The sequence below is a fragment of the Maniola jurtina genome, chromosome 17 (genome assembly GCF_905333055.1).
Source record: "Maniola jurtina chromosome 17, ilManJurt1.1, whole genome shotgun sequence".
NCBI lineage: Eukaryota > Metazoa > Arthropoda > Insecta > Lepidoptera > Nymphalidae > Maniola > Maniola jurtina.
Genome location: NC_060045.1, coordinates 7292400 through 7309277, shown reverse-complemented (window position 1 = coordinate 7309277; position 16878 = coordinate 7292400). Strand labels below are relative to the sequence as shown.

The 16878-nt window shown below is 36.1% G+C and overlaps 1 protein-coding gene across 1 annotated transcript; it reads left to right on the top strand.

The window, feature by feature from the left end:
- Nucleotides 1-8636: 8636 nt before the first annotated feature.
- LOC123873617 (troponin C) lies at nucleotides 8637-13898 on the top strand. Its single transcript, XM_045918542.1, has 5 exons — nucleotides 8637-8791; nucleotides 9449-9620; nucleotides 11206-11308; nucleotides 12741-12889; nucleotides 13598-13898. Exons 1-5 carry the CDS (start codon nucleotides 8789-8791, stop codon nucleotides 13624-13626), a joined length of 456 nt encoding a protein of 151 aa, XP_045774498.1. The 5' UTR covers nucleotides 8637-8788; the 3' UTR covers nucleotides 13627-13898.
- The last annotated feature ends 2980 nt before the right edge of the window (nucleotides 13899-16878 follow it).

The window sequence follows — 16878 nt, the reverse complement described above, 5'->3', positions numbered from 1 at the left end:
TGTTTCGTTTTAGTTACCGATGTAATTTATAAGTAATGTTAATAAAATATTAATTATAATATTTTCTAAAATTTATTTTTATTTTCTACAAAGTTGTGCTTATAGTTTTAATCACATTCTCATGAATTGGGGATTAATAAGTTTCATATCATCCCTGATACAATAATTTCGTTTGAAATAAGAAAGCATTTCGAGACCTATTTATTTTCTGATTAGAAATTAAAAGCTTAGACTGCTTTAAAAAATAAAATGAATACATCATTAGCGACACAAAAGAAGTCAAAGGATAATTATCACTTTTTCTCGATTTTCTATCATTATATCTGGAACTGGTCCAAATACTTTACAACGGTGTTACGCTTTCCCTATTTTCATCGCGGAAAATTTAAAAACCATCGGTCACTAATGTGACAACCGCTAGAGAATACTAACAGAAATATTTTACAGTCGATTACAAGGTTTCCTTAACGCTCGTACACCATATTTATACATACCTACCATACTGGATATTCATATACTATGTAACGACTGCATGATGGAACGTAGGTATTTTAATCACCGTATTATTATATATTATTATATTAGGTGTTGAAATGTATCATTCAACATCATAACAGATGTGGTGGGAGCTGCTCCAAATTTATTTCAATCGTAAAGAAATGATATTAAAGTTGTAGTAAACACACACGTCCACTCAATGCGCCTACATCTATCCAATGTTCGGCTAACAGGAAAGAACAGTGGATCGGGCACATTTCAATGTTAGGTAAATCTGTCCAAAACAAAATGGAACTTTATTCCGTCAATTTTATTTTCTTCTCCTTTGTCCTGGTTTTCTTTAACGCACTTAGACGTAGTCGTCCGTTGTACGTGAGACCGCCGGCTGCCCGCTGGATAACTCCAGCCCAGCCAGCCGAGCTCACTCCAGAATCCGAGCAGGTCAGCCAGGTCAGCAAACACATCTAGAAGCTGGGGGCCCAATTTAGGCTTCTCGTTGGGCAGATACACCGTTCTATATACACTCCACTCCAATTCACTCTCCATGTATGCTCATGATCTGCATAGTTGGCAGTCAGTGATGCCTAGAATGAAGAGGAGTTTATTTAACAAACGCAGTTAGCACAATATAAATCATACGTCTTACGAGCTATTGTATACACTACGGTCTACGATGTATGTACCTACTCTTCACAATAGTATCAATACATATGAAGCTTCGTACATAATTTAATTATATTCAATTACAACACATTACAAGATTTTAACACAACTACAAACTACTACACGAGCTGCTCCCTGTAGTATGCAGTCGTAATCTGTAGCCTTAATTTCCAAACCAATATTCGGTTTTGCGTTAACGTTCTACACCAAATACCAAAAAAATTGGTTGTCTGTAAAGTCGGTTTACTGACGATAGTTGAACGTGACAACAAAGGCCGATTGTGCTTCTTTGTCGCTCGTTCCGCGCTCTCGCTTGCACTTCAAGCCTTACATGGAACGCCTCAGAGCGAGGTAACGCCGCATGAGTCATGTTTTTTCGTGCGTGCAGCCGGCTCTATCGAATTATAAGGCGTTGTCACGTCAAAACAGGTACCCTAAAAATTTTACCGTGACAATGTATAGCACACATATTTCTAGAATACCCACTCTAAGGATAATAAATAGTAATAAAATCTTCTTTATATGCATCTTTAGTGCAAAGAAGGGTTTTGAGTTAATCTCGTAGAATATTGGTGCATGCGCAACGGCAGATAGTGGAGCCTACGTGTTTCATGAAATTGGTCTCGTGACTTTTTCATTTTACATTTAAAATCGAAACTGCCTACCGTTACGTAGGATTATGATGTAACGGGAGAAACATGGGCGGGTACAAAAATTTACGATCACTATTTGTTGACGTTTAAAACTCACTATTCATTATATACACCATGTGATTTTATTTATAAGTGGGAGTATTTATAACTTTTATATCCGTTTGAATAGTGAAGATACAAATTACTTACCAGCTAAAATCACGCTCACCCACACAATGATGCATCAGTGCTAATTCTGTTGTACACAAATCTCTAAACTATAACTGCGAACTATACACGAATTTGATAGTCAAGAAAAGAAAGAAATATTTTCGGACCTATTTGGTACGTATTGGAAAAAGCAGTAATACTTTTCCGAAAGTAACGTTTATGTCGATATTTTATAACATTTATGAAGACGTATATTAATTTTAGACGTGTTAATTTATTCCAGCTAAGTAGTATCTTTTTACAAGTTTACAATTTACAATTTATTTCGAGTATTTTTAACCGACTTCAAAAAAGGAGGAGGATTCGTCGGAATCTTTTTTTTTTATTCCGATACAAAGTAGCCCTTGACTACGATCTCTCCTGGTGATAAATGATGAAGCATGGATCGAAGCGGGTCAACTTGAAAGGGGTATGGCAGATTTGCTAAACCCATATCTCTGATCGGTTTGTACACGGCATCGTACCGGAACGCTAAATCATTTAGCGGCACGGCTTTGCCTTTAGGGTGTAACTAGCCACGGCCGAAGCCTCGCACCAAACCAGACCAGAGACTATTACACATAACTTCTAAGACCACAGCCAAGGAGGTCGTCTAAATCTTTATTGACTTTAGGATCTTTAGATTGGTTTGGTACCTAAATAAACATCGGGCATACAAAAAACAAGCTTTATTTAAAATTTTATACATCTTTATACATTTAAAAAAATACTTAAAAATTTAATGTGCAAGCTTTGGTGTAATAAGAAGTTTCGCCTAGTTTTAACGTTCATGCATGATAATTAATGAGTGTGTTTATCAAGCCAAGATCATTTTCCCGATAAATGTACGATAACATCTACCGCACCTCATTATTAATGAAATATTATTATCAGTTTAGAGCTGTAACACCGCGAGCATATTATTCATTAACCATCTTGTCTCATTGCCATGTCTAACACGTGTGCGGCTTAAACACACAATGATGGAGTAATCGACAATAAAGAATCTATAATCAACTAGCTGACGCCCGCGACTTCGTCCGCGTGGATTTAGGTTTTTCGAAATCCCGTGGGAACTCTTTGGTTTTCCGGGATAAAAAGTAGCCTATGTGCTAATCCAGGATATTATCTATCTCCATTCCGAATTTCAGCCAAATCTGTCCAGTAGTTTTTGCGTGAAGGAGTAACAAACATACACACACACACACATACAAACTTTCGCCTTTATAATATTAGTGTGACTAGCGACCCGCCCCAGCTTCGTACGGGAAGCTTATTACAGTTTTCGTAAGGATCTCTAATCTTTTTAAAATAAACTATAGCCTGCGTCACTCAGGAATAATGTAGCTGAAACTAGTGAAAGAACTTTCAAAATCGGTACAGGAGTTCCAGAGATTACTTCCTACAAACAAACTTACAAACTTTACCTCTTTGACGCGAGTTGGATTGCAGAGCATGCCGGCCATCAGCTAATTAATTTTACAAGTTAAAATTAAAAATTTAAAACACCCCGATAAGTAAAGGTTACATATATACAGTACTTTTCGTGGTATGTATTTCCAAAAAAGTTTTATTACAATACTTAAACATGCCTACCTATTCCCTATTCCTCAATCAGGAATCATGACTCATGCCTACTTTCATTTTTTTTTCTCTCTCGTCTGGCTTTACAAAGATTGGCTAATCTTTGTAAAGTCAGACAAATGTCAAGTTTGTAGTTATTTGTAACAAGTTAGTTAAACTATACAAGTACTGACCCCGTCTGTGCCGGCGCTCGCCGACACACGCACGGCATCCCCTTAGAGCGTTTTCCAGTCAGTTTTAACAAAAAAAAACACTCCAAAAAGGCAGAGCACGCCCGCCAGCTAACACCAACACAGACGAAGTCCTGCCTACTTTCAAGTAGGTAATTATATTATTATAATGGTAGGAGTTTTTTGGGATAATAATGCAGTGGGTTTCAAAAGCCAGCATATTAGCATAGAACATTGTTGATAGATTGGGAAGAAAATGATGTTTGTACGCAATTAATTATCCCATTAAACAAACAATTTTCCCTAAATAACTTATTTAAACACATAATTAGTTTGCATTTGGCATGCATATCTCACAAATCACTAGTTCAGTGCCAAAATAAATTTATATTTTCCGCTTCGTTGACACACAACCTCGGGGAAACTTCAAACTTTGCCGTAACAGCCAAATTTTCGACTAGGAATTTACGGTACTTATTAAATAAATAAATTTTCAGACGTCAGTTATGCGCCGTATAGTGGATTTAATAACTGAGAATCGAGCATAAATTTTCGCGTATCTCTATGTGAATCGCCTCAATAAAAAACAGGAAACATCTCGTAGTATCCATTCACACTCTGCCTACTTTATGTTACCATAATTTAGTAACATTATTACTAGGTATACCCTAATTCCAAATTTTACTTAATATTAATAATATAAAGGTTTGCAGGTTTGTTACTCCTGCACGCCACAATGGCTCAACCGATTTGGCTGCTTAGAACGGAGATAGTTTATACTCTCAATAATTAACACATAGGCTACATTTATTCCAGAAAATCAAAGAACCAAAAAGAAATCAGAAGAATCATTATTTACTTTATTGAATAGGAACGTGTTTGACTTTTGAACAAATCTTGAATTCAATCACAGAATTTGCCCGATTTTCTGCAGTGCGTATGTAAATTGAACAGACAAGTTATGAAATTCGTCACATACGGCGGGTGACCTGTCAAACATTCAAATGTTTAATCATTTTTGGTGCTAACGAAGGTGCAAACTCACGGCAAGAAGATGCGTGCGTTTAAATAGCCCATTTATTTGTCATCGTATTCGATTGTCTATTTTTATAACAAAGTCAGTATGCCAAGGAAATCAAAACATTGAATGGAATTGAAAGTGATAGTCTAGCTAGGGCTGTGCTTTCTTGAGAAAATAATAATGAATTATGTTGGCGAAAAAAGGGCAATAATAAAAAAATTGTCTTAGGTACTATGTAAAAATTTTGAAAAATAAAAAGTGTTGACTAATAGATTATTTTATATTTTTCAAATATACTAAACATCAATAACAGCTCAGCTCGCTGATGCCCACGACTTTATTCGCGTGGTTTTAGTTTTTTAAAAATCCTGTGTGAAATCTTTGTTTTTCCCGGATAAAAAGTAGCCTATGACACTCTCCAGGTCTTTAACTACATGCAAAAAACTATACGTTGATTTGATGTGATGCGATTGAAGGACAAACTTATTACTACGTATTTTACGAAACAGGTAGGAAGTACGGTAGGTGCTACTTAATTTAGACCCTGTATCTAATGTTAAAAGAATTGGATTATAAGTTCAGCACTTTATAAGATAAGAGCTTTTAAACTTACAGACGCAATGTACTGACTTTACATCGCGTATCCATAGGGTAACCCTAAGTCCAAGTAAAGGCCGTCCACAAACAGTTATATTGACGGTTGGAATCGTTATAAATAAAGTGTATCGCTACATCGCGAAGCATAAATCAAAAACGGCTTCAGGATGCGAAGCCAAGGTATTCCGCATATCTTCTCTATTTGTAAATTGGCTTAAGGCTCTTTCACACTAAGCTAAGGTCTCAAAATAAACTGGTGAATCTATTATTTGGACGCAAATCAGAAACTCAGGGTGGGCTCACGGTTGATCTTTTCGATGATACGCTGAAGTGATTGCCGATCTAAAATGGCTCATTGCTCAAACAGCATATATGTATAAGTCAGGGCCAGCCTGGGTCACTTTTACCGACAGTGCGAGATTTCTGCACCACACTAAAATTATAAAGGTGAAAGTTTGTGTTTGTGTGTATGTTTGTCACTCTTTCACTTTCTTTTCTCAAAAACTACAGGACAGATTTGGCTGAAAGGAAAGGAGATAGATTATACCCTGGATTAACACCTAGGCTACTTTTTATCCCGGAAAATGAATGAGTTCCCACGGGATTTTAAAAACCTATATCCACGCGGACGAAATCACGGACGTATTTATACAGATAATAAATACTCGAAAAATAATGTTCGGTATATACCTACTAGAACAATAGAAATAAAACTACTTACGTGGATTAATTTAGCGAGGTTATTCATATTAGCTACTCTATATGTATAACTAGCTGTACAGAGTTATAATTAAAGCTAAGTTACATTTTAATATTTAAAGCGTATGAAACGAATGCAATTATTATTTTACAACTTTTCCCAGGAAGAGGAATGTGAAAAATATAAAATCTTTCCAAGTATTGATTTCGGGGATTGCTCAAAGTACTGAAAGCAAAAAAGGAGAAAAATATCTTAAATACAGTCTGAACGCAAATGCAACGAGCAATTTTTTTACTATTTATACACAGTGGAAACTACAGCCTACTTTATGTTATCTAGTGGAATGTGGAAATCAAATCTTACTCACAAATTGATAAAACCTGAGCGAAGCGATTGTGTTTCATATTTATGCAGAAAAAAATGTGTTAGGTTTGGTTACTGTAAAAGCGCGAGCGAAAGGAACACAAAATTTTAACATATGAGGGCGCATTTTTGAGCCCAGTTCAATGCCCCCCTTATGATGGCACCAGAATCGACCTCAATATCTAATTAACCAGGGTCGGTCCTGATCGAAGTGTGATAGTCGATCACTTCTATTGTTGAAAAGATGAAATCATCCATGCATGCATCCATCTACAGTACCTAAACTTGAAAGCTACCCAGCAGCTGCAAACACTGCGTTTGTATAAACCCTTTCCTATGTAAGTAGCCTTGTATAATAACTAAACATTTGTTTGAACAGAAGCAACACGATAATAAACATGTTCACCGTGTTCACTAATATATATGTCAGTCGTATTTTTTGATTCCATTGTCTCAGATTGTCTCATTAGAGAGGGGAATCCACGTGGGCGGAGTTACGCATCACAGTTCACACTCACTCCGGCATTCGGGAAACAAAAATTATAGCCGATCACCGACATTCTATATCTGCCCGTGCGCAGCGTATAACCCGTTGCACGCGTCAGTGGTTGCAAAGTGACGCATACTGAAAGCTTACTGAAAGCGTGCCCCAACATTTTCTTCTGATTACTTACCTACTAATTTACAAAAATATTTTAATATGAAAAAAAAATATATACTTATTTTAAAGATGAAATTTAAAAAGAAATACGCAACGAATAGAGAATCTCCTCATTTTTGGATGTCAATCGAAAAATAATTTGATGGGTTAGTAAAATTTTAAAACGTACTTAGAATTTTTGCCAATTATTTTTCCAAGCCATTCATCCGAAAAAAAAACATTTTAACATTTTGATGCAGTATAATAGGTACATACAAGTCCATTGGTAGAAAAAAATGTTATATTCCGTAAGTAGGTAAGTAGGACTTGAAAGTTATGACAGAGGAAGCGAAGGTTACCATTACCACTATAAGTATATGAACTATAAAATAACCTTGTATTCCTTGGCTTGTATTCATGATATTCGACAAAGTTCACCTACGTCTATCAAAAGTTTTAAGCTTCTTATTTATTAGAGTTGGACGCCATTTTAATTGCTTACAAAGTTACAACAGATAAAAGATACATTTTACCAAAATGTGCATGACTTCTGATGCCTGGAGTCTCTCCTTCCATTGGTCTGTGACGTCGCTATACGTAATATTTTCATCGGATTGTTTTGGAATGGCGACTGCTTCTAAGGAATTTCCTGTTCTTAATCGGGAAACTGCTTAATAAGCGCATACCTTTTAGTTTCTGGAACACTTTAATATAGATGTATGAGCTCAGGCGCGTTTACTGGTCAAAGATTATGGTTACTATAGTTTCAAATCACTTTGCATGATGTGTGGATGCATTTGTCGATTCAAAAGTAAAAGTTTATTTGAATAGAAATATTACTTTCAACTCTATTCTAATCTGTTCTATTTTATTCTATTCTGTTCTATTCTATTCTTCAATGAGCAATTAAATAAATAAATAACACACCGGAGAACTGGCTTTGTTGGAAACATATTATCGAGAGGATGTTACCAGAAAGGAGCCATGACCCTTAGTAATGTTGGAGTAATGCAAGGAGGAGGAAGAGTTCCAAATAAATACGAATTAGTTAAATAAATGGTATCCTTCAGGATTCAAAATTTGGTAAGATTTTTTTTTTTAAAGGTTTATTGACCATGAAATCGAGTGTTGTTGCTGTGATGATGGCTGAGTTTGAACCTATGAAAAGATCTGTACGTAACACAATACGTATACTTATACTAAAGGTAATTTAGAAATTTGCAGATCTTTTTACCCCAAATTGGCATACCAATAAGCTAAGCCGCTTACCTTTTTCAGATAGGCACTTACATTATATGTACACCTTTTTCGGATAGGTAAGTAGCCTAAACAAAACATTCCCTCGAAAGAAAGTTGCTAATACCGATCTGGTTCGTAGCAAAAATTCGTAGCGAAACAACCCCAAAAAAAAAAACAGACGATAGATGAAAGCTATTCCAATCATATGGCAATAAATAAAATGAAAGAAACTGTATTATGTTTTCATGTGTTTTCTGCAATAATTCCAGCAACTGACGTATTAATACTGACGATAGAGTGAAACGTCATCGGTTCACTACGAAGAGACACTAGCTGATTTTTACTTATTTTTGTATTCCTTCGTCGGAGGAATGGTCTATAAATAAGGGTGCCACATGAATGTAAAATCCAGTGTAACAACACTCGCACTCGTATTCGGTTCTTTTTACAACTGCTAACTACTAAAACAACATGGTGAGCTCCAATATTATGATTTGTGCGTCTGTGCGTGTGTGTGTGTCATGTAATAAAAAGTGATCTCGTGAACAAGTTCTTAAAAAGTTATTAACTGTTAATGCTTTTAAAATTGAGCATTTACCAGGAGTATAATTATTGGCAAACTTTTACGTTTCAAATGATTTGTTGGATCACATGCCTTCATATTATTATGTATTCGTAGATTTTATTGCCAACATATTCAAGCATATGTTTTTTGTGAAAATCTTGAAACAGTTATTGTATACGTTTTCATTCAGTAATTACGTTTTATGGGATATTTTATTGTTTAGACATAAAACATACTAAGACATAAAATAAGTGTAAATGTGTGTTATCCGCTAATTTTTCACGACCCATCCGTAAAACCAATTTTGGCACCTTGCATTCTTGAAAGGACATATTTATTTTTATACCGAAAATCAAAGAGTTCTACAGGATTTTAAAAATCCTAAATCCTAGTGGCTAGCATCATCTATTTAATTCAGCGATAGTTTGCAACCAAGAGATGGGTATAGACTATACTTTTATCCTGGAAATCAAAGAGTTCCTACGGGATTTTTAGGAAACCGAAATTCACGCGGACGAAAGCGCACTCGCTGACTGCATCTTGTTTATAAATCCTATCATTTATAGGACTCTGAAGATGAGCAAAAGATGGCCATGCTCCGCAAGGCCTTCCAAATGTTTGACACCACCAAGACAGGTTACATCGAAGTCCTTAAGGTCTCAACGATCTTGAACACAATGGGTCAGCTTTTCGACGACGCTGAACTACAGGCCCTCATCAGTGAAAATGACCCAGAAGGTAATAAGACTTTTTAACTCTTAAAATTGTTATCAGCCATCATGCACCCAGTATCTATTAACCATAGGCGTGCTTAAGGTAATCAGAATTAACCACTTTTCAGATGTCATCACTTACCCTGATCCGAGATGACCTACTTACTCTCCGCTGACCACGACTCATTCAAGGTCCTTATGATTTTTACTTAAATCGTACGTGACCTGCATTTTACAACTGCTGTGGTTTTACTAGTTACTTATTTCTTCCTAGACTTCATCACTCAAAGCAAACATAGCTCTCTCTATAACAAACTTAGCTCTAACTTGAAGTCTTTTTTATATAATACCTATACTAAAGCGAACAAACGAGCAGGCGGGTCACCTGATGTTAAGTAATTACTACCGCCCAAGAACATTTACAGCACCAAAGGAATCATCAATGTATCGCGTTGCCGACGTTTCAGGGATTTGTGCTCCGTCCTTGTTGACATCTAGTGAGAACACTACCGAAGGAAGTTGGTTCCATAGTTTGTATGTGCGTGGACAAAAGAGTGATCAGAGTGCAACAGGCAACTAGGTGGTGATGAAGTCTGAAAACAAACTAAACCGATAATAATTATAATAGTTATAAAGTTGACTAAACTCTAACAAGTATTCTCGTGGTGAACTTGATCCACCCTCACTGCACTCAGCTGAAATTTCTACAAATCTTTTCTTACTAAAAGGTTGACATTGACAACGAAATTGAAACAACCCATAATAATACGTCAGTCAATCATTATTTCAATTGAGACTTTTGTAACACTTCAATCTCCAGCAGCGAACTAAAAAATTACCTGACACATAAACTTTTAACAAAAACAATTTATTTACCTCTTAAAAATAACGAGATACATTAATCATTTAGAACTGAAACAAGTCATAGTGTCGACGGACGACGTCTTCCAAGATACAAGAATATTTTTAAGCGCAGCAGTTATAATGAGTCTATTTTTGAGCGAGTCTCCTTAAGATTCCAATACCTTTGAAACACGTATCTTCTATTTCGATGTTCAGACATCCAGTTGCAACGAATACTCATATTGTAATTTTAGATTGCAGTAAACATTAATTTTAATGTTATGGGTTTATTAAAATGTCTCGTTGAGGTTGACAGAGATTGAGTGTTATATTCTTGTTTTTTGGGTTTCGTACCCAATGTGCCAAAATGGGACCCCATTATTAACCCTCCGCCGTCCGGCCGGCGCAAACTCTCTTGCTACTAGTTTGTTGAACGACAATATCCACCAAAGGAAAACTCTATTGAAAAGAAAAGCGCTCTCTTGGCGGTCAAAGCACTCAAGCAGTTTGCGCTGGGATTAATTAATGTATGACAGGCGATTACTCGCACTCGCACACTCGCTCTTAGTCCAACCATAAAACTATCCTAACTACTCCTCGCTTCTCGTTGCTCGCCAACTCGTTTTCAGTTTTTAGCTCAATTTGTTTAATAGCCGGTCGCGCGGTTGGACAACTGCATTGTTGTCAACAATCCGTCTTTTCTTTCTTCTTTTGTTGTCTTAAATCTTTGTTTTTTTTTTCTGATAGATGCTTTTGTTTTTCGCCAGGCTCTGGAAAAATCAATTTCGATGGATTCTGCAACATCGCCTCCCACTTTTTAGAAGAAGAGGATGCTGAAGCTATGCAACAGGAACTGAAAGAAGCTTTCAGGTAATAGTTAAATTCTTATGAATGTAATAAACATTCTGATTACAACTGACTAAGAGATGATTCTCTCTGAGATGCCATACTACTAGAGCATACACCACACAAAATGGACGCGTATTAGAAGTTTGCTGCTCTAGTAATATTAAGTCGTCTCTCTGAACTAAGCATAGGTACTTTATCTACATATCAAGTAAACCAATATTTGGAAATTACGATCCAACTTTTAGGAAATACTTAGTTACGAATTGAGTAGAATTGACGTGGCAAACCTATTACATATAAATATAAATATCTAACGGCTATACTCACTAGATTAGTCGGGCATACCTACGTCTACTAATCGTGTGTCTATCCGTTAGATATCTATCCATACTAATATTAAAAATGCGAAAGTGTGTCTGTCTGTCTGTCTATCTGCTACGTTTTCACGGCTCAACCTCTGAACCGATTTTAATTAAATTTGGTACAGAGTTAGCTTACATCCCGGGGACGGACATGGCTACTTTTTATCCCGAAAAAGCAAAGAGTTCCCACGGGATTTTTAAATAAACCTAAATCCACGCGGGCGGAATCGCGGGCATCATCTAGTATTAAATATAGATATCTACGGATCTATTCATGATAGTTTAAGCGCTAAAATGGCAAACTTATTGTGAAGTTACTGCTACTTATATTATACGAAGTGTAAAAATTTTGGACTGATTCCAAAATTATTCGCGTTGCAATCTAGTCATCAGACTTCTCAAGCCACGATATCCCCAGAGTTTATTCAGACTTTGCTTATTTAAATTCTAAATCGATAAGCCAGACTATAAGTTTTTTACACGGAACCAGTGACGGGTGTAAGGACTATACTAACTCAGATTAAATCATACTCACCCGTCTAATTTTAATTAGACGGGTGAGTATGATTTTATTAGATTGATATGTATCGCAACTATCGATACTATACTGATTAGCCTTTCCCATACAATTCCGTCAGCAAAAATACGCTTGAATCTTACGTCATCGTCATTGACAAAGTCAATAGACTTTTGCAAATTCTATTGACTTTTTGAGCGCGTTTTTTATCTTCGAAGGGCTTATCCAATCAACTGTGATTATAAAGCTAGTTTGATTACGCTTCTGATCAAAGTACTTTTTAATCCAGACGTCTTTGGCCCACTGCATGTAAAGTATTCATTTTCAACTAAAACGGCGTAAAAGTGTAATTAAATTTAGTCCAAAGTTCATGATTTCGATCACTGAACTCATTTCCAAGCAAAATGGCCTAAAACTTGAGCCCAAAGTCAGCAATTTCGAACAAAACGGTGCGATTCGACTTTAGTCTAATATTTTTGTATGTATTTGATTTTATGCAATCACACCGTTTTGTCCGATAGCTCCTCAATTCATTGCCAGCAGTAAATAAAAATTTATTTTGTGTAACTTCCAGGTTGTACGACCGCGAAGGCAACGGCTACATAACCACATCTACCCTCAAAGAGATCCTTAAAGCCCTCGATGACAAATTGAGCAACTCCGATCTTGACGGTATCATCGCTGAAATTGACACTGACGGTTCCGGTACCGTAGATTTCGATGGTTAGTTAATTTTTCATACTTTAGTTCCCCTAAACTTAAAGCTTTAGCTGACTTAAAAGATATTATTATACACATTCTGGAGTTACTTTTTATGGCTTCCAGGAGTCAGGTTTTCAGCCGTATCATGTCTCGATAATAATCTCGTAATACCTATGGGCCGCGCGTAGTGCGCATCTTACCGTTTCAGCGAGAGGCTTTAGCTTTAGTTATTAAGCTTTTAAGTCAGATAAGTAAAAATAGATTATAGTCGTCTGTATCTCTATCTCTTCATGATAAATCTTGATCTGATTGCTGAAAGTCATCACTTTATGATCCACTCCCTTACAATATAAAAAGTCATTAAACCACGAAATTAGATTAAAATCATTAGAAATTGGTTTTTCATTATGATCAACCCATTTCGATGGATTGCCGGGGATGCATCGCCGGCTCACTACTGAGCACGGGTCTCCTCTTATGAATGAGAAGAGTTTGGCCACGCTAGCCAAGTGCGGATTGGCGAACTTCACACTGCACCTTTGAGAACATTATGGAGAACTCTCATGCAGGTTTCCTCACGATGTTTTCCTTCATCGATAAAGCAAGGTGCGTGGCCGAATTTAACCACTAGGCTATCACGACTTTCAGCGTTTAATACCAGTTATTTATATTTTTCTAGTATTACTTACACTTAAACAGATTACTACAACAATATAATTTTTGTTACAGAATTCATGGAGATGATGACTGGCGATTAAAGCAAACACTTACCATTTACTGTAGTATTATTTATACTTAGATTTTTATAATGCACATTAAGTTCTAAAGACTACATCAGTACAAACAAATGCGGTATTAGCATAAATGCATGTTGGAAATTCTAATTGTGCACGTTTATAATCTATCTTATAGATAGGTGTTTAAATTATAAGTTTTACTTTATTTTCGTTCCAATCTATTATTTCCATGATAATTTAAATGAAACGAATTCCATGCGTATTGACATTATATGCTAATATTTATAACGCAACACCCTATTTTATTTGCTTTCCTTTCATAAAAATAACTAGGAAATGCCTGCTTTCGTCCGCGTGGATTTAGGTTTCTATAAATCCCGTGGGAACTCTTTGATTTTCCGAAATAGCCTATGTCACGTCACTATCTATGCAGAAAATTACATCGATTCGTGTTTTGTAGCACGGTGATTGAAAGAAAACCAACAAACAAACAGGTTACATTTATAATATAAACAGACAGCATCAAGATTCAAGACTGAAGCCGCATCAGAAATGGCTGAAAACGGCAAGCGGCGCAAATATGCCACTCTTATTAATAGTTACATTTTTGTTCCGTTTGCCGCGGAGACCCTGAGGCCATTGAGTCTTAGTGCTAAAAAAAATTACCAGACATTTTCACCGCGTTTAATAGCCTCATCAGGTGACAGAAGGGCTGGCTCATTTTTTGCGCAACGGATCAGCCTAGCTGTCCAGCGAGGAAATGCAGCCAGTATCCTTGGCACCATTCCACGTGGGAATGATTTGAATAGTAATTAGATAAGGCTAGCTTTAAGTTTTATTGTAATATTTTCTTAATACAAATAAAAAACTTGCAACCTAAACGGACATTGGAATTCCAAGATACTGGAATGCCGACCCCGTGCATTGGAAACCATAGTATTGGTAGACCCCGTACTGGACTCCGTACTGTGGACCGTCGACATCCGAGACTCGCAAAGAAGGCCCAAGTGGCACAAGATCGTGGAGTATAAAAACCCTCCAAGAAACCTACGAGGCTACGAGTATGTCCAACGGTTGTAAGTCATTGGACGTCTATTTAATACTTTTTTTTTTATCCTTTGTTTATAGGCTTTTACATTTATGCATGTCAGCCTAATTGTACCCTATCTTATCCTACAATTCTATCTATATATACAATTCCATCTTATCCTACAAACCTATCCTATCATACAAATTCCACAAATTACTTAGGTACCCTGTAACCATCTAAACAGATTGCAAGCTCCGTCAGAATTTGGATTAGCTAATAAGCTATTAAAGACACCAACTTGCAATCTGTTCAAGTTTAATAATTCAACCAGACGGTCTCTTCCTGATTGGAATCGGACACATTCCACCAACCAATGACTATCAATAAATGATGAATGATGAATATCATCTATGACTCCACAGGAGTCACAGTTTGGAGAAGATGTTTTTCCCATAAGAAATCCGAATTTGTTGCCTGGAATGTGCCCTGATCTAAGCCTGTGGGCCAACACTACATATTTCCTTTTCATTCGTGTACAGCTGCTCCAAGGTAGGTATATGAGGAGGCTCACTCTGCAACGTTCGATACCATATTCCTTTTTCTAATGACATTTTGTCGAAGTATTCTTTCCAATCTCTGTAACATAATTTTCTATATTTTGGTAATGATTCAGAATAGTCGCCCTCTATTTAATACTTATGATCACTAACTGGCAGACTCCAGTTGAATATCGATAAAATTCATAGAGACTTGTACACATTGATCCAAATCACTTGACGTACGTATGCCACGTGTGCCCAGTTTATAACTCTCCGGCTTGCCAATTGCTGTGGGGTTTCAACAAACATCACAGGATCTTGGTGAAATTGTAAACAGTGAGATCGGCTAACACTTGCCAAACGCATCAGGACATTGTGTTACATTGTCCCTTTAAGATCGAATAATTGTCTAATACTTTTGATAGCATACTATAATATTATTTAGCACAACGTCTTTTCTTCAAACAAAGAACTAATATTAGAACACGATGAAAGAAGTCTGTTTGTAAAACAATTGTCAGATAATAAAGTATGTTGGAGTATCCAAGGTGAGAATGTACATTAACTTTACGCATCGTATTAGAAGATATAGTGAAGAATAGATTAAAGAAATATTACTTCACATCTGGCTTTAGTAAGTACTATGATGGATAAAATATAAACAAAAAATATATATTAAACAACAAGTATCCAGGCAAATAAAAACACATGTAAAAAGTAAAATCAGTTTACGTTTTAATCAAACAAGGTACCTATAAGGCTATGGCTACAATATTTTTCTGAGAATTGAAAAAAAAGCTTCGGGAGAGCTTTAGCCATTTTGTTTGGCGATTTATTTATTAGAAAGAAAAATATCATACCACTGACCAGTGACCTTTTCTGGAGCAGTCTGGTGAGCGATCCCAATAGGGGCAATTTGAGATTTCTAGATTTGTTTCTGCTCTGGTTTGGTATGAGGCTACGGCCGTGGCTAGTTACCACCCTACCGTACCGGCAAAGCTGTGCCACCAAGTGATTAAGCGTAACGATGCCACGTAGAAACCAATCAGGGGTATGGGTTTAATAAAACTTTAATAACTCCTTCCAGGTTAGCCCGTTTTCATCTTATGCTGCATCATCACTTACCACTAAGTGAGATCCAATCAAGGGCTAATTAATTGTATCGGAATTTTAAAAAGACTATATTAAAAACTAAAATCTATGTTCACTTCTGATATTATCATGCTAAGATTAAACTAAATTAAAAACTAAAGACCACGTAACATTCTTTATTAGAAACATTAGTTTCTGAATATTCTCACAAAAATATTCTCTCAAAAATATTTTTTACACTTTTTAGTTAAAGGACGGCAGAGTTATCCTATACAAATGCTAAACATGGAAAAATAGTCCGACAAGCTGTATAAAATTGTCTATTATAGTATACAGGAGCTGTAATGGCAATTGTTGACGACGATTTACCTCCCGAACGAAATTAGACATGTGCCACCGTTGCAATTGGAAAATTATCCAATTGTATTTTGCTTCCCGAAGGATATACTGCTTGGACTGTCCTGCTCAAAAGTATTTATTTTAAATGGTTTTTTTATATTTTTAATAAAAAAGATTAGCATGTACATGATGAAGACCCTGTTCTTGTCTGATTTAGGGTCCATATAGATTGTAGAAGTATTCTTTACAAGCTAATGAACTCTTTGATTTTCT

Bases quoted from the DNA above. Each gene is read 5' to 3' on its own strand.
- LOC123873617 (XM_045918542.1), top strand. The intron at 9,621-11,205 runs GTAATAAGACTT...GTTTTTCGCCAG, and splicing joins CAGTGAAAATGACCCAGAAG to GCTCTGGAAAAATCAATTTC. The intron at 12,890-13,597 runs GTTAGTTAATTT...TTTTTGTTACAG, and splicing joins CGGTACCGTAGATTTCGATG to AATTCATGGAGATGATGACT.